Raw genomic sequence first — 24,277 nt, forward strand, 5'->3', positions numbered from 1 at the left:
ACACACCGTTAGAAGAATTAAGTGACTTTAGTGCTCACAGCACAAGCTGTACACCAAAACTAGTTGAGGATTTTGCAGATAAGGAAGCTGAAGACCGCACAAAGGATACACAGCGAATGAACAAACCGAATGTTCCTGAAACACCGGAGGAGGATTTAGAGAAGACCAGAAAAAAGCCAACAGAGAGTCATCGACAACATGATCTAGACCACGCTGACATTCAGGGTTTGCTTAATCAGCTTCACCTATTTCACCCAACAAGTCCATCTAAAGACCCAGAACCAGAGAAGTCAAGCTTCGGTTCTGACCTGGCAACCGAGACCCTGTCCTCTTCAGGCTCGGTGCCTGACGTTAGCGCTTATCCGACGTGCTTGGAGGGAAGTACAGCATCTGGCCTTCTCTTCACCGCGAGCCACCAGAAGGAGCTCCTCGAGCTGCTGGAGGACCCAGAACCTCAAGAAGCCCAAGATTTTCAGAAATCTCAGGAAGATCACCTAACATCTAGAGAACAGGCTACCGAGAGCCATACTGAGAACAACATTGCACAGCTGCCTGAATGCCAGACAAGGTACATCACAAGACGTGGTGAGGCAGATGAAATGGTTTCGGTGTCGTATGGCACAGACATCTGGCACAGCCCCTTTGAGGACGAGTTTATGATGTCAGGCTACTCCGAGAACAAGGGCATGGAACAGTGGCAGGAGTCTAGATGCATGATCTCAGATGAATCTGCCTCTCCTGGAGCTGATTTGGTGGGTAAAAGTCATTTATTGTACAAAATACTAAAAACAATGAAATGTAGCCTTTGTGTAACCTGTTACTATTATTTATTTATTTTATATTTTTTAACAGGATGCTGAGGCTGAAGCTCAGGCTTCATATAAAGCTGGTAGGAGAATTTAATAAATGAATTAAACAAGGCTTCATTCATGGTAGAAAATGTATAGTATAGATGTTTATTATTGTTATCGTTATTATTAGTGCCTGGTCCTTGTGATATCGAGGATCTGCTGGACGGGATCATATTTGGAGCTAAATACCTCGGTTCCACGCGGCTTCAGACAGATAGGAACCCCTCCACTAACGCTAGAATGGCTCAGGCACAAGAAGCTGTAGATCGCATTAAGGTAATTGACTTTTAGCCCAAAGTACTCTGGCACCAAGTGCAGCCCCTGACCAAGGTTTATTTGTTACTGACAGTCAATGACTTACACAGACCTCTTAATGTTTCACCATTCCTCATAGTCTTGCTGCTTCATGTATCTTTGTCATTCCTAATATTGTCATTGTCCATAAGTGATTTCTCAACATACCCAATGTCAGCTCTGTTGCTTCAGTTGAATCCATCTGAGACTCTTTATCACAATTACAGCATGTCCTTATCCAGAGCGACTTACATACATTTGTTTTTTTTTTGTTTTGTTTTGTTTTTTAATAAAAATGAGTAGTTAAAGGTGGGGTCTCCGTTGTTTGAGAAATGTTTCAGAAAACTGCGTTGGGCCGCCAAACAAAACAAAAACAAAACAAACGTCTAGCCAATGAGCAGAAAGGGGCGTGTCTTGTCAATATGGACGGAGAGAGTGTTCAGTGCGCATGTGTGACATTAGCAGAAAGCGGATTAAACATTGACATGGAGGATAAAAATAAAAGAAAGAAAGCGAAGAAAGGCTTACGATAAGGCAAGAAGTAGGACGTGTTAATATAGGATCAGCTTTCCAGCGCTGGAGAGAACTGAAGGAGCAGGAAGTTGGCCACATATTCACAGATTGGAGTTTCCCGAGTCAATAACTCCTGAGCTAAACGCTGTTACTACACAAATAACACCTTTTTTCTATCGTAGTAATGTAGAGAGGCAGCTACAACCGTGTTTTGTGTAGTAACAGCGTTTCGCTCAGGAGTTATTGACTCAGGGAAACTCCAATCTGTGAATATGTGGCCGACTACTTAAGACGCCGAGGCGCTTTTTTCCTTCTCGATAGGTGAGTAACGTTGGTTTTGCTTTGTTACACAGAACTAATATATGCCTTTGTCCTTTACATGATTATGCTTGTGTGTCATTTTTGCTTGTTTGTTTATCTGCAATCGTATTGTTCTTCCCTTCAGCTATGATAAAGACACCTTTCTTTCCATTAGTTGCCTGGGTTACGTATGTATGTGTGGGCGGAACTATCGATACAGGGGTGGGGCCCATTTGAGTTAGGGGCGTGTTTGTTTTGGTGATTTTATGTGTCAACATTGGCTTTAAAACATCGGAGACCCCGCCTTTAAGGGTTAGGGACCTTGCTCAGGGGCCCAGGGGTGGTGGTCCGGTGGTGGTGGAATTAAAGAGAGTGTGACCTTCCAATTTGTAGACCTGTGTCTTAACCACTGAGCTCCTACTCCCTCTTCCATGCTTCCTGATATGCATTACACATGATCCTTACTTCATCTTACAGCACATGAGCCTACATTCCAGGGGTGAATCCCAGTAACCCTCCATTTGCCAGAAAGCCACTTTTTTTGTGTGTTCTGTGGAGAAATCTTTTTAAGTAAACTCCGATGCTGTTGTATGTCTGAACCAGGCACCTGAAGGAGAATCTCAGCCCATGACCGAGGTGGACCTTTTCATCTCCACTCAGAGAATCAAAGTATTAAGTGCAGATAGTCAGGTTTGTGTTACCACGAGGCAACTCTGTGATCTTTTACATTATTTATCTCCATCTCTCAACCTGTGACTTATTTTGAGGATTTTTTTATTCTTGTCCTTAGGAGGCTATGATGGACCATTCTCTGCAGATGATCTCATATATCGCTGACATTGAAAAACTTGTGGTGCTGATGGTGCGAAGGAAGCCTGCAGATCATAAAAGTGCAAATTCGGCCGATTGGTCCTCATCACCACCTAAGAAATGTTGGATGATTTGCCACGTGTTCTCCTCTGAAGATGTGAGATTTTTCCCAGCTCATATCTTTCTACCGCATGCATCTATAAGTGAAAATCTATCCTAATTTTCTATGTGTAGAAGCTCAGACTTTAGTCTTGCTTTAAGGAACTTTAGGGGAAAGCCGTGGCCTAGTGGTTAGAGAGTTTGACTCCTAACCCTAAGGTTGTGGGTTTGAGTCTCGGCCCGGCAACGACTGAGGTGCCCTTGAGCAAGGCACCGAAACAATCCCCCACCCCAAACTGCTGCCCGGGTGCCGCAGCATAATTGGCTGCCCACTGCTCCGGGTGTGTGTTCATGATGTGTGTGTGTGTGTGTGTGTGTGTGTGTGTGTTCACTGCTGTGTGTGTGTGTTCACTGCTGTGTGTGTGTGTTCACTGCTGTGTGTGTGTGTTCACTGCTGTGTGTGTGTGTTCACTGCTGTGTGTGTGTGTTCACTGCTGTGTGTGTGTGTTCACTGCTGTGTGTGTGTGTACACTTTGGATGGGTTAAATGCAGAGAACAAATTCTGAGTAGGAGTCACCCTATGTATGTCACGTCACTTTCACTTATCGAGTTATGTCATTGTCTGTATTTATCTACTGTAGGCACAGGTTATAGCTCAGGCCATTGGCCAGGCATTTGGGGTGGCATATCAGCAGTTTTTGCAGGCAAATGGAATTAAAGCCGGCGACTTCCGACCAGGAGAGTTCTGCCTCAGCTCACAGGAACTCTATAACGGAGATCTGGTGCACTTTTCACAGTCTGAAAATATCAGAGAGGTAAGACAGCCGACTGAAATCTTTTAGACATCGTAGTCTACATTCCACCAAAAACAGGATAAAATGTCTGAAAATCTGGTCTGGTATTCCAAAGAGGAATGGGTTATATTGCTAGAGATGCCCAAGTACCTGCATTCCTCTGTCTTTATTCTCTGTGTACACTTTCTCATGTGTCAGCAGTTCAGCCTTATTTCTAGACCAGTGTGATAGTTTACCATTAAAAATGTCTATTCTTCTCCCTCATCACTGATAAGGTTTGCATAATAAAGAAGGTTGGGGAGATCCTGGGGATTGCTGTAGTAGAGTCTGGCTGGGGCTCCATCCTGCCCACGGTGGTGGTGGCCAACCTGCTGCACGGAGGGGCAGCCGAACGCTCAGGGGAGCTGAGCATCGGAGATCGCATCATGTCTGTGAACGGGGCCAGTCTGGTGGGACTTCCCATCACCACATGCCACAACATCATCCGAGTGAGTTCTGAGCACTTCAGCTTACTTGTTATATCAAGTCAAGAAGCTTTGTCATTTCAACCATATATACAGTGGTGTGAAAAAGTGTTGGCCCCCAAAAGTGTTTCAGATAAATTCAAACAAATTTAAATATTAGTCAAAGATAACACAAAATGCAGTTTTCAAATGAAGGTTTTTATTATTAAGAGAAAACAAAATCCAAACCTGTGTGAAAAAGTGTTTGCCCCCTAACCCTAATAAATGTTTGGGCCACCTTTAGCAGCAAGAACTGCGACAAACGTTTGCGATGACTTGCGATGAGTTCGTTACAGCTGAGGCTGTGGAGGAATTTTGGTCCACTCATCTTTGCATAATTGTTGTAATTCAGCCACATTGGAGGGTTTTCGAGCATGAAGCGCCTTTTTAAGGTCATGCCACAGCATCTCAATAGGATTCAGGTCAGGACTTTGACTAGGCCAGTCCAAATTTTGTTTTTCTTCAGCCGTTCAGAGGTGGACTTGCTGGTCTGTTTTGGAACATTGTCCTGCTTCAGCTTGAGGTCACAAACAGATGGCCGCACATCGTCCTTCAGGATTTTTTGGTAGATAGCAGAATGCACGATTATATTTATTACAGCAAGTCGTCCAGGTCCTGAAGCAGCAAAACTGCCCCAGACCATCACACTACCACCACCATATTTTACTGTTGGTATGATGTACTTTTTCTGACATGCAGTGTTACTTTTACGCCAGATGTAATGGGACACACACCTTTTCAAAAAGTTCAGCTTTTGTCTCATCAGGCCACAGAGTATTTTCCCAAAAGTCTTGTGGATCATCAAGATGTTTTCTGGCAAATCTGAAAGGAGCCTTTATGTTCTTTTTGCTCATCTTGGAACTCTGCCATGTAGACCAGTTTCTTTCTTATGTGGAGTCATGAACACTGACCATAACTGAGACAAGTGAAGCCTGCAGTTCTTTGGATGTTGTTGTGGGGTCTTTTGTGACATCTTAGATGAGATGTCGCTGCGCTCTTGGGGTAATTTTGGTCGGCTAGTCACTCCTGAGAAGGTTCACCACTGTTCCATGCTTTCGCCAATTGTGGATAATGGCTCTCACTGTGGTTCGCTGGAGTCCCAAAGCTTTAGAAATGGCTTTATAACCTTTTTCTAGACTGATACATCTCAATTACTTTTTTTCCTTATCTTTGACTAATATTTAAATTTGCTTGATGATTTGAAACATTGAAGTGTGACAAATGTGCAAAAAAATAAACAGTCAGGACAACACTTTTTCATGCCACTTTATCTGAGAAAGAACATAAATGTTATATATTTTATCATTTTCTTCTACAAGTAATTTTAAACTATATTTATTCTAGTTTTTTTAACCGACTTTAAAAATATTTCACTAAATGTCATACAGTGTACAATTAAATTGGACATTTGTGTAATACTTTGAAGAAAAAAAATTATATATTTATATATATATTATATATATATATATATATATACTGTATAATATTTGTGTATGTGTGTGTATGTATATATAATATATATATATATATATATGTGTGTGTGTGTGTGTGTGTATATGTGTGTGTGTGTGTGTATATATATATATATATAGATAAATAAATAAAATCATATTATTATTATTATGGATTTACTTTCTTTCCTTTCCTCAACAGGACTTGAAAAACCAATCCCAAGTGAAGCTCAGCATAGTCCACTGTCCACCCGTCACCATGGCCATTATAAAGCGACCCGACCCAAAATACCAGCTGGGCTTCAGTGTAGAGGATGGAATTGTATGTTTCGTTATTAACAAAGTTTACTATTATGTAATACACCTCTAATTATAAATATCTACATTTGACCAATACTTTTTTTTTCTACATTGATTCTCTATCAGATTTGCAGTTTGATGCGCGGAGGCATTGCAGAACGGGGCGGCATTCGGGTCGGTCATCGCATTATTGAAATCAATGGGCAGAGTGTAGTAGCCACACCACATGAGAAAATCATCGACATCCTCACAAATGCTGTAGGAGAGGTGAGCAAACACACTTTCTCTCTGAAAACAACATCTAAAACTTTATTGACAAAAAATAATCATCACTTCCTCTGTTAACAGATTCATTTGAAGACAATGCCAACATCCACATATCGCCTATTAACCGGACAAGAGCAGCCTCTGTTCCTGTGAAAAAGATGAAACCTTACCATCGAATGCGGTTCTTTATACTGAACTCCGTCACAGAGAGACAAGCAATGACTCCTTGGTATTAACTGTCACTCAGTGCACTTCATCTGTATCACTGCTGAATACATGGAGAACTATATTACAATTGAAGCCCAGCAAGAATTTCAGCTGTTCAAATAACAAAATATTTCACTCCATGCAGATTTCTATTCCATCGTGCCTTTTTGAGAGATTTTTTTACAAGAATATTATGAATTATGTCACATGGATGTTTCAACAAAATTGTTCATACAGTATGTTTGAGTAACTCGGCTGTATTGAGCTGGTCAAGAGCGTGTCCTTTGCTGTATGGGCTTGTATGTTGTATTCAGTACTTTTTTAGCAATAGGAGAGATATATATGTAATTTTATTGTATGCAAAGTTATTTCAAGTGGCTCGCTACCTCAATTTTATAGTTGTAGCTCATGCATTATTTTTTTAAGTCTACATATATCTCACCAATCCCTGGTATTTAAAAGCTTCAGTGAAATTAAAAAAAGGGAAGTTTTTACTTTCCCTGAGTGACCATGTAGGTGTCTGCTTTGAAAACATCCTCTTTTTAGTGATCTTGTTTCTGTCACTTATATTAAAGCAGGAGGACTTTAATGAGGTTAATGAGTGTTTGTGGTTTTTGTAAACCAGTTGGTGATCTATAGAATTAGACATTATGTACGTATGAGGTCATCTCAACAAGACATTTTTTTGCATTCTGCGTAGATCGTAGAGAAGGTTTATGAAATGTTCAAACCAGCCTATCTGGCATTTGTAACCATTCCACGATCAAAACACAGAGATCATATTTTCCTCCCATACTGATGACTAGTCAGCAATAATTGAAGCTCTTCACATGTACAGTGTAGTATTAAAAAAATTTGAAATTAGGCAAAAACTGTTTCTCTAAAATGATCATTTGTCTCCAATCACCACACTGAACAGACGAGCCCAATCTAGCATATAATGAAGAATTAAAGAAAAGCCAAACACTCAGACAGGATGAAGGGAAGAGCAAGGTTTAAAGACAAAAAATGACATCCAAGCTTCTTCAAAAATGTTGTTCACTTTCATGCACCTTATATCCATTCTCGTAATCTAGTGCTATGACCTCGGCTGTGCTTTTCGTAGTTAACATGTTATAGCACATTTTCTTCCCAAAACCTTGGGAGTTTACCGGGCACCAATATCTCCCGTTCTTTGAAAACATCTCCTTCTTGCTGAGAGATCAACCTGGGTGAGTCGGTTTCTGCAAAATGTACATGATGCTTTGTTTAATTATTTATTTTCCAAGCTTGGTGTTAACTTTTTTTTGTTTTGTTTTGTTTTTCTTTCATATTTTAGTTCTATCTAACCTGGACACAGCATACCTAAAAACATTAATAGAAGCTTTGCGTTGCACCATTGACACCCATCGTACAATCGCTGTGTCTCCGAGTTATAATGGAACCATAACCACGTGTCGCTGAGCCCCCAGTATGGCCAGAGCTTCCACTCAAACTCACTCAGTGAGGTATGGCAAGTCTGACCCTGCCACACAAATGCACTCACACAGTCATGGCAATGCTACGACAACTTCCATGGTCTGTCCGACACGTTACAAGCTTTACGAGACCAGTCCAAGTAGGCCTTCTGCCAGTAGGGCATCCAACGGCCATTACGATCCACCTTCCACTTCCACCACTATTATCTCACTTGACTAATTAGCAGGGTGTGGGGTGGTGAATTTTGATTTAATTATGATGAATTATTATTTGTATTCATTCATCAACTCATTTATATTAGAATTTTGATGTTAAACAGTTTGTATCCAATCATTGTTTATCCACTAAACATCACATTTTGGCATCTTAATCACCGTTTGTTACACGCGTGCACAGATAAACCCTGAAAATACACTACAACAATATGCGATTGATTTTATACTCGGTCTACTCGGTTTGTTTGAGTGGATTTATGCATTATTATTTATATATCCATGTATTACAGATTATGGTGTTGTTTGTTTACGTTTGGGTTTGTTGGAGTGACACCTAAAAAAACAAAAGATAGAGTTGCACATTGTGTGATACACGATGATGTTTAGTTATTAAATTGAACTTCATTTCAATTTAAACAACAAATTGCATTTATTTCAATGTTAATGTAATAAAATACGACAAGATCTACAGCCTTCGTCATACACCGAAGTTTGGCTGCCGGAAAGTACTGATAGATGTTGTAAACTTTAACCAGGAAGGGCGGGGCTACAACATAAACGCCAAAGTGATTGGCTGAAAGCGAAATGTGGTTTGAAATGTTTTGCCGTTAAGCCCCTCCCACCTTCCTGCCTTTCACTCTCTCTTCCTTTCTGACACCGGCTTCATGTCCCGACGGAAAACAGGAACGTTTCTGTGTCTAAGCCAAAACAAGAAGGCGTTTTAACACCACAGGTAACTATGTCGTAAGTTATTACCTCGTTTAAAAGCGCTGACAGGAGTGTGAGGTGAAGGTGAGATACATTAGCATCTCATGCTAACTAGTGTAGCAGGTGCATTAGGGTTTGTTTATTAAAGGTGCACAGTCACTTCTACAGTTAACAGACCATAATAATACATCACTTAAACATTACCATCAATGTCACAAGTGCAGGTAAAATATAATATGTTCTTCTTTGTTGACAACATGTCTACATTTAACTGTCACCACAGTTTGTCAATTTGTCCATTCAAATTTAATCGTGTAGAGCGTTTTACAACAAACATTGTCTTAAAGCAGCTTTACAGAACATAAACATAAAACAAAAGGTTATTATAAAGAATAATATGATACAAAAATTGATGATGAATATTAAATATATTTAAATGTGTTTGTATTTATCCCTAATGAGCAAGTCTGAGGTGACTCAGGTGACTGTGACGAGGAAAAACTGCCTTAGGTGGTGAGGAAGAAACCTTGAGAGCAACCAGACTCAAAAGGGGGGGAACCTCATCCTCATCTGGGTGACACTGGAGGGTGTGATTTATAAATATACAGTTCAATTCAATTCAAGTTTATTTGTTTAGCGCTTTTTACAATTGACGTTGTCTGAAAGCAGCTTTACACAAAATAAATATAGAACAAAAGGTTAATAGAGAGTAATAGAATACAAAATTCAAGATTAATATTAGATATATTTAAATGTGTATGTATTTATACTCAATGAGCAAGTCTGAGGTGACTCAGGTCAATGTGATGTGGAAAAACTGCCTTAGGTGGTAAGGAAGAAACCTTGAGAGCAACCAGACTCAAAAGGGGGGACCTCATCCTCATTTGGGTGATACTGGAGGGTGTGATTAAAAATATACAGTCTGACAAGTGTATTGATGAGGAGGTTGTTGTCCTCAAAGACCACATGGAGTTGAAGTCTTCTCTTTAGTATCGCAGAGTCCAACTGGAGCTGGAACGCCTCAGGATCCTCACAGAGTCGGGCCCGTCTTGTGCCCCCCTGGACACTTGACTACTTGCTAAGCTTTAGCACGTGCAGATAAGAGAGGAGGTTTATTTTTTCCCCCTTAATTCACTAAGCCATTTAGTGTAATTAGGATTTTTTTCACTGCCTATCCACTGCCTGCTTCTTCAAATCACTTAGAATTTGATTTAATTTTGTGGGCTATTTTAATTGTAGCCACCCGTCCATCATGGTCATCTAGACAGCACCATGGCCATAGGAACCCAGCTCTTACTCCTGCTGTGGAAGAACTTCATCTACCGCAGGAGGAACAAGGTAACCGTACATAATCATCATCATCACTATAGGTTACCTTATACAGTTTAATATTGTGTGTATGGTAAAATGAGCTTCTCAACAGATCCAGCTGATCATAGAGCTGCTTTGGCCGCTGTTCTTGTTCCTCATCCTCATCGCTGTACGGCACTCGCACCCTCCCTACATGCACAGCCAGTGTAAGTGGCATGGTTGCGTGTTTGTTTGAACCCTGCTCTCCTTGTGAAATCACGTAAGCTGATTAGCTGCAGTCGGAGTACTTCAGGATATCTTTCGCCATTCTGACCTGTTTTTTTATTTTTTTATTTTTGGTCAGTTTTTTAATACGCTGCCATTCTGCTCAGAGTCTCAGAGATATACTGTACTTTAATCCAAAAAATGCATATTATACATGTTTATGATCTGTTATAAAATTCCTCAATTTTTAGTTCATATTTATTATGTACTTTAACTCCTATATACTGTGATTGACTGACAGCTTAAAAGTGGATTTACAGCCTGTAAAGTTTCTATGAACGAAAAGTCCATGTGTCTTATTTTCAGGCCATTTCCCCAATAAAGCTCTGCCATCTGCAGGCACTATAGCATGGGTACAGGGCATCATCTGCAACATCCAAAATCCCTGCTTCCACCACCCGACTCCAGGAGAGACACCGGGCGAAGTGGGAAATTTTAATAACTCTATGTCAGTATATTCTTTTGTTAAGAATTCTGTTTAAGAAATGTTTCTCGATTCCTTTTTTTTAATATCAGGGTTTTGATTTCGTATCCTTTCTCTTTCAGACTTTCTCGACTCTTCGTGGATGGCAGGACCGTTCTCACCAACCTTGGCAATCAGACAACCCTCTCAGCTTTAGAGAACCTCTCGCTTGCTGTTCGGAGCTTGGGCCAGACTCAGGAAGCTTGGCCAAGTGGGGCCGATTTTTAATATGCTTTAAAAGACACAAATAAATCAATACACATTAAAGTAAAAGGGCCACGTGCGAGAAATGCTGATTTCATAGAATAACTTCTCTGACACTTGTTGAGTGCTTTATAACCTTCTCGAGATCATTATAAGTGGCTGGATAAGTAGTCGCTTGTTCTCTGTAAAAATCCAAAGCAAAACAGCTTTCTGTAGTAATCATTACTAATCTACATTTCATGAGCTATGTTTAAAAAAATGTAGACTGTGCATATCACATGACTGTGGCATGAGATGTATTTACTTTAACCGGATTGCTTTTTTTTTTAAACTTGATGATCAAGATCTGCCAGTCGGAGAGTACCTAAGAGCCAATGAGACGTTCTCTTCCTTCTTACGGACCAACTGCAGCCTTCCTTCTTCAGCTGTAGACCAGTTACTGAGAGCACAACTCAGCCTCCAGGTGGTAAGGCAGCGTTCATCATTCTTTACTCCTGTTCTATATTTTCGAATATATCGTTCGGTGCCAAATTTTTACACCCCATCAACTAACCGATTAAAGCACAAAATCTCTTGTTCTCGTTTCCTAGGTGTCTCTGGCAGGTGCTGGGACGCGTCTGTCTGATATTGTCTGTAACGTCACACTCCTGGACCGTTACCTCATAGTGGAAGGAAACGCCTCATCCACCGAGCTGCAGCAGAACCTGTGTGCCGTTCCCTCAGATTTGCTGCAACAGGCTGAGCAAATCTTCCTATCGCAACTGAACCTCAGCAAGATTATCACAGTCTGTGTTCTTTAACTCTTTCACTTAAGCCTAGAATAGATAAGGCTTTCATACACACTATTATAGGAAAGCGATGTAGTAAAAGCGAACACATTACCCCTCTTCTGAGGACTCTTCACTGGCTGCCTATTGAATACAGAATTCGTTTTAAAATACTTTTATGAAAGTGACATGACATACGGCTAAGTACGGTGACTCATACTCAGAATTTGTTCTCTGCGTTTAACCCATCCAAAGTGCGCACACAGAGCAGTGAACACACGCACAGAGCAGTGAACACGCGCACAGAGCAGTGAACACGCGCACAGAGCAGTGAACACACACACACAGAGCAGTGAACACACGCACAGAGCAGTGAACACACGCACAGAGCAGTGAACACGCGCACAGAGCAGTGAACACGCGCACAGAGCAGTGAACACGCGCACAGAGCAGTGAACACGCGCACAGAGCAGTGAACACACGCACAGAGCAGTGAACACACGCGCACAGAGCAGTGAACACACACACACAGAGCAGTGAACACACACACACAGAGCAGTGAACACACACACACAGAGCAGTGAACACACACACACAGAGCAGTGAACACACACACACAGAGCAGTGAACACACACACACACAGAGCAGTGAACACACACACACACAGAGCAGTGAACACACACACACAGAGCAGTGAACACACACACACACAGAGCAGTGAACACACACACACACAGAGCAGTGAACACACACACACAGAGCAGTGAACACACACACACACAGAGCAGTGAACACACACACACAGAGCAGTGAACACACACACACAGAGCAGTGAACACACACACACAGAGCAGTGAACACACACACGCACAGAGCAGTGAACACACACACACACAGAGCAGTGAACACACACACACACAGAGCAGTGAACACACACACACACAGAGCAGTGAACACACACACACAGAGCAGTGAACACACACACACAGAGCAGTGAACACACACACACAGAGCAGTGAACACACACACACAGAGCAGTGAACACACACACACAGCAGTGAACACACACACACAGCAGTGAACACACAAACGGAGCAGTGGGCAGCCATTTATGCTGTGGCGCCCGGGGAGCAGTTGGGGGGGTTTGGTGCCTTGCTCAAGAGCACCTCGGTTGTGGCCGGCCTGAGACTCGAACCCACAACCTTCGGGTTAGGAGTCAGACTCTCTAACCATTAGGCCAAGACTTTTATCTGTCTTTAAGTCTTTGCATAATCAAGCTCAAATTTATTTATCGGAATTATTACATCCTTACTCTCCTTCCAGAAGTCTAAGATCAGGCAACCAGAACCTCCTCACTATTCCCTTTTCAAGGCGTAGTGGGGATCGAGCTTTTTCAGTGATTGGGCCACAGTTTTGGAATGATTTGCCCATAGAGTTAAGATTAGCACCCTCTCTGTCCATTTTTAAGTCCCTTTTAAAAATGTATCTGTTTTCCTCAGCATATCCATAGTTTCCCTCTTTCCTATGAATTCTTCTTATTGTTTTTTTAATTGTTCATATTATTGCATGTTTTAGTGTTTTAGCGTGTATTATTATATTGTTTAATTCTATTTTGCTTTCATTTTTTCTGTGTATTTTTACTAACACTTTTATTGCACAGCACTTTGGTCAGTCCTATGGCTGTTTTTAAATGTGCTAAATAAATAAAGTCAACTTGAACTAGGGAGGAAAAAAAATTCGTATTTTTATTTATTTATTTCAACATATTCATTACCAGCATGTAGAACAGACAGTCTGAATTTTGTGGCTTAACCTACTTTGCTTTCTAATGAACCGATTTGCATCTGCCCCTGTCAGAGGGAGCGACTCCTCTCCAACGCTGCCGAAGTGCGTCAGCTCGGCCAGGCCGTTTCCTCCGTGGCTCTGGAGTTCGGCTCACTTTTGAACGACGTATGGAGCGATCTTTCAATCTTGTAACCTCCTTCTCCTTCTCTTTAATGCCCTAACAGAACTTAGAGATGATATATGAATATGAAAAGACACACAATGAATGTATATAAATATATATAGATCAGTTGCCTCACTTTATTAACCAATAAATCATCTAGCATCTTCCATCCTGTTGAATATCCTGCTCTAGGTTTTGGCTTTATCCAGCTTCACGGAGTTGAATGCAGAACTAAGGCTGATTTCCACAGGAAACAGCTCGGTGCAGCCGCGCGAGAGCTTCCGAGCTTTCTCCAGGATCATGTGCGGCCACCCCGAGGTGGGTGGTGAGAAGATTCCTTCCTTTAACTGGTATGAAGACCAGGACATCAAGTCTTTCTTGGGTAACGATGGAACAGAGGAAGATAATTTGGAAAATAACAACACTACCAGTGAGTAGGGTTTTAAAATCCTTAAAATCCTAATCTGGATCCCTGAATAAATATCTGCGAAAGCTTTCCAGCCCGATAGTTAATAAGAACCGCTCAAAAAATAATCACAGCATTTTAGACCTGCAGATCGGATTGTTAATGAAATGACGTTTAACGGCTTTGTGAATTTGATCGATTTGTAATTTTTTTTTTAATTTATTTTTTTTTTTTAGCTCCATTCTGTAAAAACCTGATTCAAACACTCGAATCGAATCCCCTCTCACGCATCGTATGGAGAGGTATTAAGCCGCTTTTCATCGGGAAACTTCTGTACACACCGGATACTCCCGTTACACAGAGAATCATGAACGAGGTACTTTTATGGTGAAGCTATTCCCTGCTTTTGCTTTATTGTTTTTCCAGACATTTGTTTTGTTGTTTTGTGATTACCAAGGTACACAAATCTCAGTGTTTCATCATTTCATTGTGTGTTTCATATTTAAATTGTGTTTTTTTGTTTTTTTTTTATCTTTTTTTTTCCAAAATTGTCATTGCTTCAGGGTTAGAAATCCTGATAATGTGTTAGGGCCACAGATCATTTTATTGTATGTAGATATAATATTTTTCAGTAGATTATCTTTTTTTTTTCCTTCACTGAGAAACAATTCGAGGACACTGACACTTTTTTTTTTAATATACTACTTGTGGTACTAATTTTTTCTTTGCCAAAAACCATCATGGCCAAAAAGTAAATTATACCTGCAACATATCAAATTATACCTAACTTTCGAATCATGATACCATTTAATACAGTCAGTGTTTTTCTTCTTTCTCAGGTCAACAGGACGTTCCAGGACTTTGAGATCATGGCACAAGTGCACGCCACATGGGAAGAAGTAGGACCCAGGCTGAAGAGCTTCATGGAAAGCAGCGTGGAGATCCGTATGCTGCAGGTTCTCTATCAGTATCCGAACTTTGTTTAGAAGTCTGTCTAAAGTCTGAGGTCGAAATTCTTGCATGCTGAAGAAGCCATCTTTACATTCACTCTTTATTTTATTATTTTTTTTCTCATTTGCTCTATTAAAGCAATTCCAGGATCCACAATTAGTAGATAAACATAGTGTCCAACCATTTTTTTCACCAACCTCTTTTTTTTTATTTTATTTTTTAATAAATAGTCCACTATTTAGGGCACGTATTGTGGCGTGTCAGATTCTCAGTGGACGGATTAATCTCTCAGGATAATTCACACCTTTAATTCACGCCCGCTCTCACGGTTGCGCTTATGGTTCGTATTGATCGCTATCCATCTGTGATATTATCTTACATACGATGCTATACAAGCGTTCAGTATGCTCTCGGGTTACCGCTCGTGAATGTTCCTTGTAAACATGGAAATAAAAAAGGAAATAAATTTAAAAAAAAACAGCACTATGTCAAGACTTTGTCAGGTCTTGTAGGATCCCCCAGTCCCAATACTGCTAATATCCATAAAGCCTTTTGACGTTGATGGTCAGTGACATGATTTTATAGTTTATAGAATAAGGTGGGGGGGCACGGTGGCTTAGTGGTTAGCACGTTCACCTCACACCTCCAGGGTTGGGGGTTCGATTCCTGCCTCCGCCTTGTGTGTGTGGAGTTTGCATGTTCTCCCCGTGCCTCGGGGGTTTCCTCCAGGTACTCCGGTTTCCTCCCCCGGTCCAAAGACATGCATGGTAGGTTGATTGGCATCTCTGTAAAATTGTCCATAGTGTGTGAGTTAATGAGTGTGTGTGTGTGCGCCCTGCGATGGGTTGGCACTCCGTCCAGGGTGTATCCTGCCTCGATGCCCGATGGCGCCTGAGATAGGCACAGGCTCCCCGTGACCTGAGAAGTTCGGATAAGCGGTAGAAAATGAATGAATGAATGAATGAATAGAATAAGGTGCCAGCAGTACAGGAAAAGGACATTGTGAAATCCAGTCTTTATGTAGTTTGCTCCATAATACAGCCAGATCTCATGTGCTGCAGGATTTGCTGAGGCGACCCGAGGTGGCTGCTGTAGTGAATCTAAAACTGCAGAACACTTCCTGGACAGCTTCTCGTATCGCCCAATTCCTCTCAGTGCCCGATCCGGACACCGCTGAGAAAAAAGGAACGCCTGCTACGTGGCTGGACCTGTATCAGGATATTAATAGCACCATAAGTCTCTTGTACCAACTTACACAGGTAACATACGTGTGCAGAATTCATTCGGTCGTTCCACCTAAGTATAACACTTAAGTATTTCATGTGATAAATCTGTCGTGGCCTGTCGTAGTGTTTTTCACTGAATAAGCTGGAGGGAATGGCTACAGAAGGGCAGCTGGTGGAGCGGGCGCTGGAGCTGCTGGAGGATCGGCAGTTCTGGGCCGGAATAGTCTTCCTCCTCCCAGACCCTTCCTCCTCAGATCTTCCTCCTCACGTCAAATACAAGATCCGCATGGACATAGATGATGTCACACGCACCAATAAGATCAAAGATAAGTAAGTTTAATGCTTGCAGGGGAATTTATCTTTGGGTAAAGCATTTTAGCCAATTTATTGTCAAGCACACAGAATTGCTAACCTGATGAATTTCACAAGGATAAGCATGTTTATTTTTTATTTTTATTATTATTATTATTATTTATATAATAAGAAGCTATAAAGGAACAAAAAACAATCCTTAATATTACAGGAAAGTGATCTGCTACAAAAATCTTCAACATGAAGCGGACCGCACTTTCATTCCGTTTATACCGTGACAATTTGCCAACGCTAGCAACTTTTATTTACTACAGAATCAATCGATACTTTTTACCTGTTTATGGTTTCATGAAACAAATAAGTTACTCATGACTTTACCAATTCAGTAACGGTAACAGCTTTATGTCTGATCATCACAAAGCAGTCGATGCAGCAAACGTCCTTCACGTGTGATCTGTCGCTAACCTGAAAACTGTATTCTGTAGGTTTTGGGATCCTGGTCCTGCTGCAGAGCCCTTCAGCGATCTGCGCTACATCTGGGGCGGCTTTGTTTACGTGCAGGATTTAGTGGAGCGAGCAATTACACGTGTGCTGACTGGCAAACAATCAACTACAGGAATATATGTGCAGCAGATGCCCTACCCGTGCTTTGTGGATGACGTGTAAGTATCTAAGCAGTAATTTGTTTATTGACATTGCGAAAGCAAGAACGGACAATCTGTCAGGGTGACGTGTTAATGAGACTTAGACTTGTTCATGTAGTGGAACACAGAATCCAAGAAAAATGACAAAATTAAGACTTTCATACACTGATTAAATAACAAGAAAGAAAGTTTGGAAAGAACTTGCAGTGTGCTAATAATTCTGACCGCTCTAGTGCCCCTTTTCCACCAGAAAGAACCGGGTCCTGGTTCAGAGCTAGTGCTAGTGCTGGTTCAAAGTTGGTTCCACTGGCGAACCTTCTAAGAACCGGTTTGCCTTTCCATCGGTTAGAGAGCCGTCACAGAGCCGAGTCTGACGTCACTGTATACGTGTCATGTTACACAGCAACGTTAGCGCAGCAGCGGCAAACACAATCACAACAACAATGGCGGATGTTGCTTTCCTGTTAATGCTCATGGCTTTGTGAACCTACATTGCCATCCAAACGCAGCGAATAAAACGTGTACGTGCAGCTCTGTGTAATTTGTATAAACGGAGGTTGTAATCGAGAAAGTACATAACGTTATTTTATCGTTAACACAGGAAAAAAAGTTAGCCTTAGCATGTAGCTACCTACTATCATGTGTGCTGATAATGTATCATATTGCGGTAAAGTAAAAGTGTATTAAACATTAGTAAACTTAAGGTACATTATCTAACAGTAGCCCCGTCCACAGCCCCTGATGTAAGCGGTTCTTAAGTCTAGACCAGCAACGTTTTGGTGCTACTTAAGAACCACTTTTCCTGGTTCAGAGCCGGTGCTTTGGTGGTCGAAAAAGAAAGAACTGGTTCTAAATTAGGCTCCGAACCAGCACTCAATCTGCCTCGGTGGAAAATGGGCATAGAATGCCAGGCGACGTGATCTCTAACACCTGAACTCAGTCTCACACACACACACACACATCCTGGACTCTCATAAGTACAATCTGAATAATCAGTGGTTCATCAGTTATACAGCATAAGACAGAAAAATCAGCATGTCACGTTGCAGAGAATCATCAAAACCCTCCCTGCTGAGGACTTTACTGTCCTATCAGCTTTATCTCCTCTTCTCTGTCAGCTCACAGCAACGAAGCCCATTCACGTGGCACGTCTTCCATAAACGTCCCTGTGAAGGAACGAGCTAGTTAATCAAAGCTGCCGTTTGCCTCGTAACGGAACCGGTTCTGCCGTTAAAGACAACAAATCGACACCACCTCAAGAGTACGGTGAAGTCAGCGCCGATCGAGTCAAGAAGCTTTTATTTTCATTTTAACCATTTATAGCTGTTGCAGTACACAGTGACATGAGACAACGTTTCTCCAGGATTGTGGTGTTACATAGGACAAAGACAGGGCTAAGGACTTAGTAATTTAGTCTGAGATACATAAAGTGCATCTGTGCAACCTGGTGCAAACAGTGCAGGACAAAAGACAAGACAGACAAGACAGTGCAGGACAAAAGACAGTGCAAACAAAAAAATTACAAGACAATACACAAAAGACAATAAACAGTGTAGATACTGAATGTTCACCAATATATAGTAATATATGCAGTAATATTGCAGTAATACTATAATGAACAGTTTCATAACAGCAGGTCCCTGAGATAATGTAAGGAATTGTGCAAAACAGCATGTAAACAGGTTGATGAACATAAACAGCATGTAAACAGGTTGATGAACATAAACAGCTCAGTACAGAACAGTTCCGTTATTAACTAGTCTGATGGCTTGTGGGAAGAAACTGTTACACAGTCTTGTCGTGAGCGCCCGAATGCTCCGATACCTTTTTTCCAGACGGCAAGAGGGTGAAGAGTGTGTGAGAGGGGTGTGTGGGGACATCTACTGTACAATGCTGTTGGCTTTGCGGATGCAGCGTGTGGTGTACTGTAAGTGTACATGATAGAGGGAAGAGAGACTCCAACGATCTTCTCAGCTGTCCTCACTATCCGCTGCAGGGACTCGTGAGTTCCCAAACCAGACAGTGATGCAGCTGCTCAGGATGCTCTCAACGGTCCCTCTGTAAAAAGTAGTCAGGATGGTGGGAGGAGATGTGCCTTTCTCAGCCTTTGTGAGAAGTAGAGATGCTGCTGGGCTTTCTTGTGAAACAAAGAGCAAACCAAGTCGTTAATATTAATATTAACTTCATTCTTCCTTCCACTTTTTCTTTCCAGCTTTCTGCGGGTCTTGAATCGTTCTCTGCCTCTCTTCATGACGCTGGCGTGGATATACTCAGTGGCGATGATCATTAAAGGTGTGGTTTACGAGAAGGAGGCACGGCTGAAGGAGACCATGAAGATCATGGGCTTGGGTTCGGGAACACTCTGGCTCAGCTGGTTCATCAGCAGTTACCTGCCTTTTCTCTTCAGCTCTGGCCTTCTCATTACTGCACTCAAGGTGGGCATGAGATATCCGCATCAGTCATTTTATAGGCCATCTTAATCCTACGAAAGAAAAAGAAAAGTGAATAAATTGCACTCATTCGTCTCATTTAGTTTTCTTTCAAACAAGACGATGTTGTAATATAGCTAAAGATTCTGGAGTTTTTGAGGTAATAAAGTTTGAGTTTAGCCTGTTCTATTTGTGACAAACAACTAATTATTATAACGGTAAAAATGCTGCTTTGTGAACATCTGTGGAAAACCCAGTCCTCACTTTGAAAACAACTGGCATACCTAAGGGCCTTTTTACACCCGGTCACTTCATGTGTTTTCTCTGATCCGATCTGATTTGTTAAAACTGTTCCATTTACATCAGGCCACATAAACGCGTCTCGGCGAATCGGATATCGATCCGATCTTTCTATTCCCACCCAAAATGCAAATATATTTTACCTCATTTCTGCGGTAATTGAGATGGAACACACTTTGGTGTATACGGTTTTCAGAATGCAAACAAAAAGAAGACGAAAAAACTTATTACGATAGTTATGCTACGACGAGTCGCCTGGGTGAAAGATCACTTGTGAGTGACGTACATCCGTTTGGGAGGAGTATAGCGCTGACGTATGTGGCTTGAACAACCACATTCATTTACACTTGTCCAGATTCATCTGTAATGCGTCCCAGACCACCTCCTGAAGTGGTTGGAGCGATCGGATTTATATCCGTCTCTCTTTCACGTTTCGTTGGGCATTTAGACCTGGGCTTTATCATCGGATAGCTATCTGATCACAGAAAACGCATGAAGTGACCAGGTGTAAAAAGCCCCTAATACCATGTAAGCATTTCTCAGTAGTGGAGTCTTGGTGTGATCTATGAGGCAACGTGTGGAAAATTCTAACATGGATATTTGTCTTCCTTGTGAAACAGCAGTGACTCGATCGTTTTCTTCTTTTCAGTTGGGAGATATCTTGCCCTACAGCGATCCTGCAGTGATTTTCTTCTTCCTGGTCGCCTTCGCTACAGCCACGATCATGTTGTGCTTCCTCATCAGCACGTTCTTCTCTCGTGCCAATCTGGCAGCAGCCTGCGGAGGTCTCATCTACTTCTCTCTCTACCTGCCCTATGTGCTTTGTGTGGCCTGGAGGGAATATCTAACCAGCACACACAGAATCCTAGCAGTGAGTATTTAAACCGTTTGGAGTTTTTCTCACAGAAACATGAGAGCAGATGCTTCAGATATGGTGGTAGAAATGCTGAGCACTTCCATGTTGGATAAAAATGGCAAAAGATCTCAACGAGCAGATCGTCAGTTATTTTTCACATTAAACATCAGAATGGGGGGGGGGGGGGTGACATCAGAGACCGGTTTGGGATTTTTACACACAACAGTCTCTGTAGTTCACACAGCGTCATAGGGCACAAATGCCCTGTTGATAAGAGGTGAGAGGAGAATGACTGTGGTATCATTTTACAGAATTTATCAGACACACTTATCCAGAGCAACTTGCATGTAATTTTTTTATACAACTGAGCAATTGAGGGTTAGGAGCCTTGATCAGGGGCCCAGCAGTGGCAGCTTGGTGGACCTGGGATCGATTGGCAGACCAACACGTTAACCACTAGGCTACCACATCCCTCTGTACAAGGGCTGGTAACCAAATCTAGTTCCTCTAATCTTAGCCAAGAAGATCAGAATACTTTCAATCCTCAGAGCACAATTTACTGAAAGATTTGAGGTGGCTTGTGATGGGGCAACAAGATTCAATTGTTTTATTTGTCCTATAGAGCTTCCTCTCTCCGGTAGCCTTTGGATTTGGCTGTGAGTACTTCTCTCAGTACGAAGAGCAAGGAGTGGGTATGCAGTGGTTCAATCTACTGTCCAGTCCTACCGAAGGAGACACGTACAACTTTACTACCACAATCATAATGCTATATGTGGATGCCTTCATCTACGGAGTGGCCACTTGGTACATAGAAGCTGTGTTTCCAGGTCAGATGTAATTATATTGTTGGGATGATATATGGACTGTGATATATAAGGCTTTGTCTATTTTTTTTCATAATCATAACATTATATCATACTTTTTCTTGGTATGATCTGTCTCTTTTTTCAGGGCAGTATGGGATTCCCAGGCCTTGGAATTTCCTCTTCCAGTTAAGTTACTGGGGAGGATTACCACTGGAGGCTGACATGCCCGTTCCTCCTGTACCATGTGATCAACCAGAGCGTAAGACTGAATTCAACTCTACAAAATTAGAGTTCTACTCAGGGACAGCATATCGATTCTAACTTTGCGCTTACAGATCAAATCGAACCGGAACCTTCTCATCTCGTCCTCGGAGTAGCCATACACGACTTGGTGAAAATCTATAAAAAGGGAGCCAAGCTTGCAGTCAATCACCTGAGCCTCAAGTTCTACGAGGGCCAGATCACGTCGTTCTTGGGTCACAACGGAGCTGGCAAGACGACGACGATGTAAGCGGCGGGACTGTGACGCTTAGCATGTCGTTTACATCAGATTTTCTTACATACTGCCTTTTCTTCACGACAGGTCTATTCTGACTGGGCTGTTCCCACCGACTGCCGGCACGATTTACATAAAAGGCAGAGACATTCGCACGGACATGGACGTCATCCGTAGGACTCTGGGAGTGTGTCCTCAACACAATGTTCTTTTCCCAATGTAAGACGTTAAATCTGAACGCAAACATATCCGTATATGCAAAAGAGAAATATTGTAGTTTCTATGACTCGCCACACTGTTTATTCTCTAGGCTTACCGTACAAGAGCATGGGTGGTTCTATGGCCGTCTTAAAGGCATGAGCAGTGCTGAGGTTAATGAGGAGATGTCCTCCCTGCTGGAGGATGTGGGTTTGTTACACAAACGGCACGAGCAGACCAAGAACCTCTCAGGTGTGTTTATCAATAGGATGCATGCTTTTTGTCAGAGTGCCAGGGAGAGCCATGTTTCTGTTTACTCTGTAATACTTGCCTCAGCCGTCACTCACCTGTTTACTTTACTTTTTTCTCAGGAGGCATGCAGAGGAAGCTCTCAGTAGCTATAGCCTTCATAGGAGGGTCTAAAGTTGTTGTCCTGGACGAACCCACTGCCGGAGTGGACCCGTATTCACGACGTGGTATCTGGGACCTGCTGCTTAAATACCGCAAAGGTTGTTCGGTTTGAGTTTACAGGAATATACAGACCAAGAAATAAAAATCTTTATCTAAAAGTCCTTTATCTTATCTTATGCTATAAGCCTGCTTGTCATTTCCAGACCGTACCATCATTTTGTCTACACATTACATGGACGAAGCCGATCTCCTCGGCGACCGCATTGCCATCATCTCTCAGGGGAAGCTGTGCTGCTGTGGATCTCCACTGTTTTTAAAAGCTCGCCTGGGAACAGGATATTACCTCACCGTAGTGAAGAAGGAGCTCCAAAGTCTCACACCAAGCAGCACAAGTGCCTGCAATCTCTCAGCATCTACACTCATGAAGGTTTGCAGATTTCAGATCGGAATGTCCGAGCACTATGGTGTAGGTTTGACTGACACGGTGTTGGTTGTGTGTTTTTAGGAGAGTGATTCTTCCATAAGTGATGACACTGGACTCGGAACTGAGATCTCGGGCTCAGGTGGGACTTGGGCTAAAGCCCTTTCTTGATTTTGTGTGGGTTGAGAAAGCAGAGAACGAGAGCAAGCGATAAAAACGATAGAAGAATTTAAAGTCTTACAAACTCTCCAGGATAATTCGTCAATGGTCGTTACAAATTTGAGCCTATTCAGGGAATGTTATGTAGCAGTGATCATCAGAATAAATAATAAAGAAAAAAAAGGCCAGAAGCTATTTTGATGAATTTCATTGATTATCATTGAAGGTGGGGTCTCACCCCGTTGTTTGAGAAATGCTTCAGAAAACCGCGTTGGGCCGACAAACCAAACAAAAACAAAACAAACGTGTAGCCAATGAGCAGAAAGGGGCGTGTCTTGTCAATGTGTGTGGAGAGATGTTCAGTGCGCATGTGTGACATTAGCAGAAAGCGGTTTTAACATTGACATGGCGGATAAAAACAAAGAAAGAAAGTGGGGAAAAAAGGCTTACAATAAGGCAAGAAGTAGGACGTGTTAATATAGGATCAGCTTTCCAGCGCTGGACAGAACTGAACGTCTTCCGCGTGAAACGGAGCTAAACCTTTCACGGTACAACACACAGTACTACAAACACACATTTGTTTTTGTAGTATTACCATAGTATTACTCATTACTCATTGTGTTCATTTATTGATAAAAATCCACCCTCGATCAGCTGCCCCAACAGGTTCTGCCATAATACTTGTCTGGGTTATACTTGGGTTATACTTGTCTGGTGTATGTGTGGGGCGGAGCTATCAAAACAGGGGTGGGATCCATTTTGGGTTAGGGGCGTGTTTGTTTTGGTGATTTCAAATGTCAACATTGGCTTTCAAACAACGGAGACCCCACCTTTAATGTAGAGTTCTACACTAAGATGCATCTCTTGCACAACCAAGAAAAGGGAAAATGAAAATTTGCCTTTTTAAACATCAGGCAAAACTGCTGTCTTTGTG

General features: G+C 41.9%; 2 protein-coding genes across 5 annotated transcripts in view; both read left to right on the forward strand.

Annotated features, from left to right (window-relative positions):
• si:ch73-40i7.5 (amyloid-beta A4 precursor protein-binding family A member 3) overlaps positions 1 to 6,982 on the forward strand; it is an 11,108-nt gene extending 4,126 nt beyond the window's left edge. For all 3 annotated transcript variants that reach the window (XM_027170008.2, XM_027170007.2, XM_027170009.2), the window contains 10 exons: positions 1 to 752; positions 853 to 889; positions 982 to 1,127; positions 2,562 to 2,648; positions 2,749 to 2,925; positions 3,509 to 3,682; positions 3,937 to 4,149; positions 5,818 to 5,937; positions 6,042 to 6,182; positions 6,264 to 6,982. The exon at positions 1 to 752 is cut by the window's left edge. In XM_027170008.2, coding sequence (XP_027025809.1) covers positions 1 to 752; positions 853 to 889; positions 982 to 1,127; positions 2,562 to 2,648; positions 2,749 to 2,925; positions 3,509 to 3,682; positions 3,937 to 4,149; positions 5,818 to 5,937; positions 6,042 to 6,182; positions 6,264 to 6,335 — 1,919 coding nt within the window. In that variant the 3' untranslated portion in view covers positions 6,336 to 6,982. The remainder of the gene's footprint in view (positions 753 to 852; positions 890 to 981; positions 1,128 to 2,561; positions 2,649 to 2,748; positions 2,926 to 3,508; positions 3,683 to 3,936; positions 4,150 to 5,817; positions 5,938 to 6,041; positions 6,183 to 6,263) is intronic.
• A 1,666-nt stretch (positions 6,983 to 8,648) lies between these two features.
• abca7 (ATP-binding cassette, sub-family A (ABC1), member 7) overlaps positions 8,649 to 24,277 on the forward strand; it is a 29,022-nt gene continuing 13,393 nt past the window's right edge. For both annotated transcript variants that reach the window (XM_027169619.2, XM_047810311.1), the window contains exons 1-24: positions 8,649 to 8,795; positions 10,010 to 10,108; positions 10,194 to 10,287; positions 10,652 to 10,793; positions 10,892 to 11,019; positions 11,357 to 11,478; positions 11,603 to 11,797; positions 13,638 to 13,730; positions 13,921 to 14,158; positions 14,371 to 14,510; positions 14,974 to 15,090; positions 16,147 to 16,344; positions 16,436 to 16,641; positions 17,109 to 17,285; positions 19,480 to 19,702; positions 20,646 to 20,867; positions 21,475 to 21,679; positions 21,804 to 21,917; positions 21,994 to 22,165; positions 22,242 to 22,373; positions 22,465 to 22,604; positions 22,724 to 22,861; positions 22,967 to 23,190; positions 23,269 to 23,326. In XM_027169619.2, the coding sequence (XP_027025420.2) occupies positions 10,043 to 10,108; positions 10,194 to 10,287; positions 10,652 to 10,793; positions 10,892 to 11,019; positions 11,357 to 11,478; positions 11,603 to 11,797; positions 13,638 to 13,730; positions 13,921 to 14,158; positions 14,371 to 14,510; positions 14,974 to 15,090; positions 16,147 to 16,344; positions 16,436 to 16,641; positions 17,109 to 17,285; positions 19,480 to 19,702; positions 20,646 to 20,867; positions 21,475 to 21,679; positions 21,804 to 21,917; positions 21,994 to 22,165; positions 22,242 to 22,373; positions 22,465 to 22,604; positions 22,724 to 22,861; positions 22,967 to 23,190; positions 23,269 to 23,326 (3,544 nt within the window). In that variant the 5' untranslated portion in view covers positions 8,649 to 8,795; positions 10,010 to 10,042. The remainder of the gene's footprint in view (positions 8,796 to 10,009; positions 10,109 to 10,193; positions 10,288 to 10,651; positions 10,794 to 10,891; positions 11,020 to 11,356; positions 11,479 to 11,602; positions 11,798 to 13,637; positions 13,731 to 13,920; positions 14,159 to 14,370; positions 14,511 to 14,973; positions 15,091 to 16,146; positions 16,345 to 16,435; positions 16,642 to 17,108; positions 17,286 to 19,479; positions 19,703 to 20,645; positions 20,868 to 21,474; positions 21,680 to 21,803; positions 21,918 to 21,993; positions 22,166 to 22,241; positions 22,374 to 22,464; positions 22,605 to 22,723; positions 22,862 to 22,966; positions 23,191 to 23,268; positions 23,327 to 24,277) is intronic.

This window comes from Tachysurus fulvidraco, chromosome 2 (genome assembly GCF_022655615.1).
Source record: "Tachysurus fulvidraco isolate hzauxx_2018 chromosome 2, HZAU_PFXX_2.0, whole genome shotgun sequence".
NCBI lineage: Eukaryota > Metazoa > Chordata > Actinopteri > Siluriformes > Bagridae > Tachysurus > Tachysurus fulvidraco.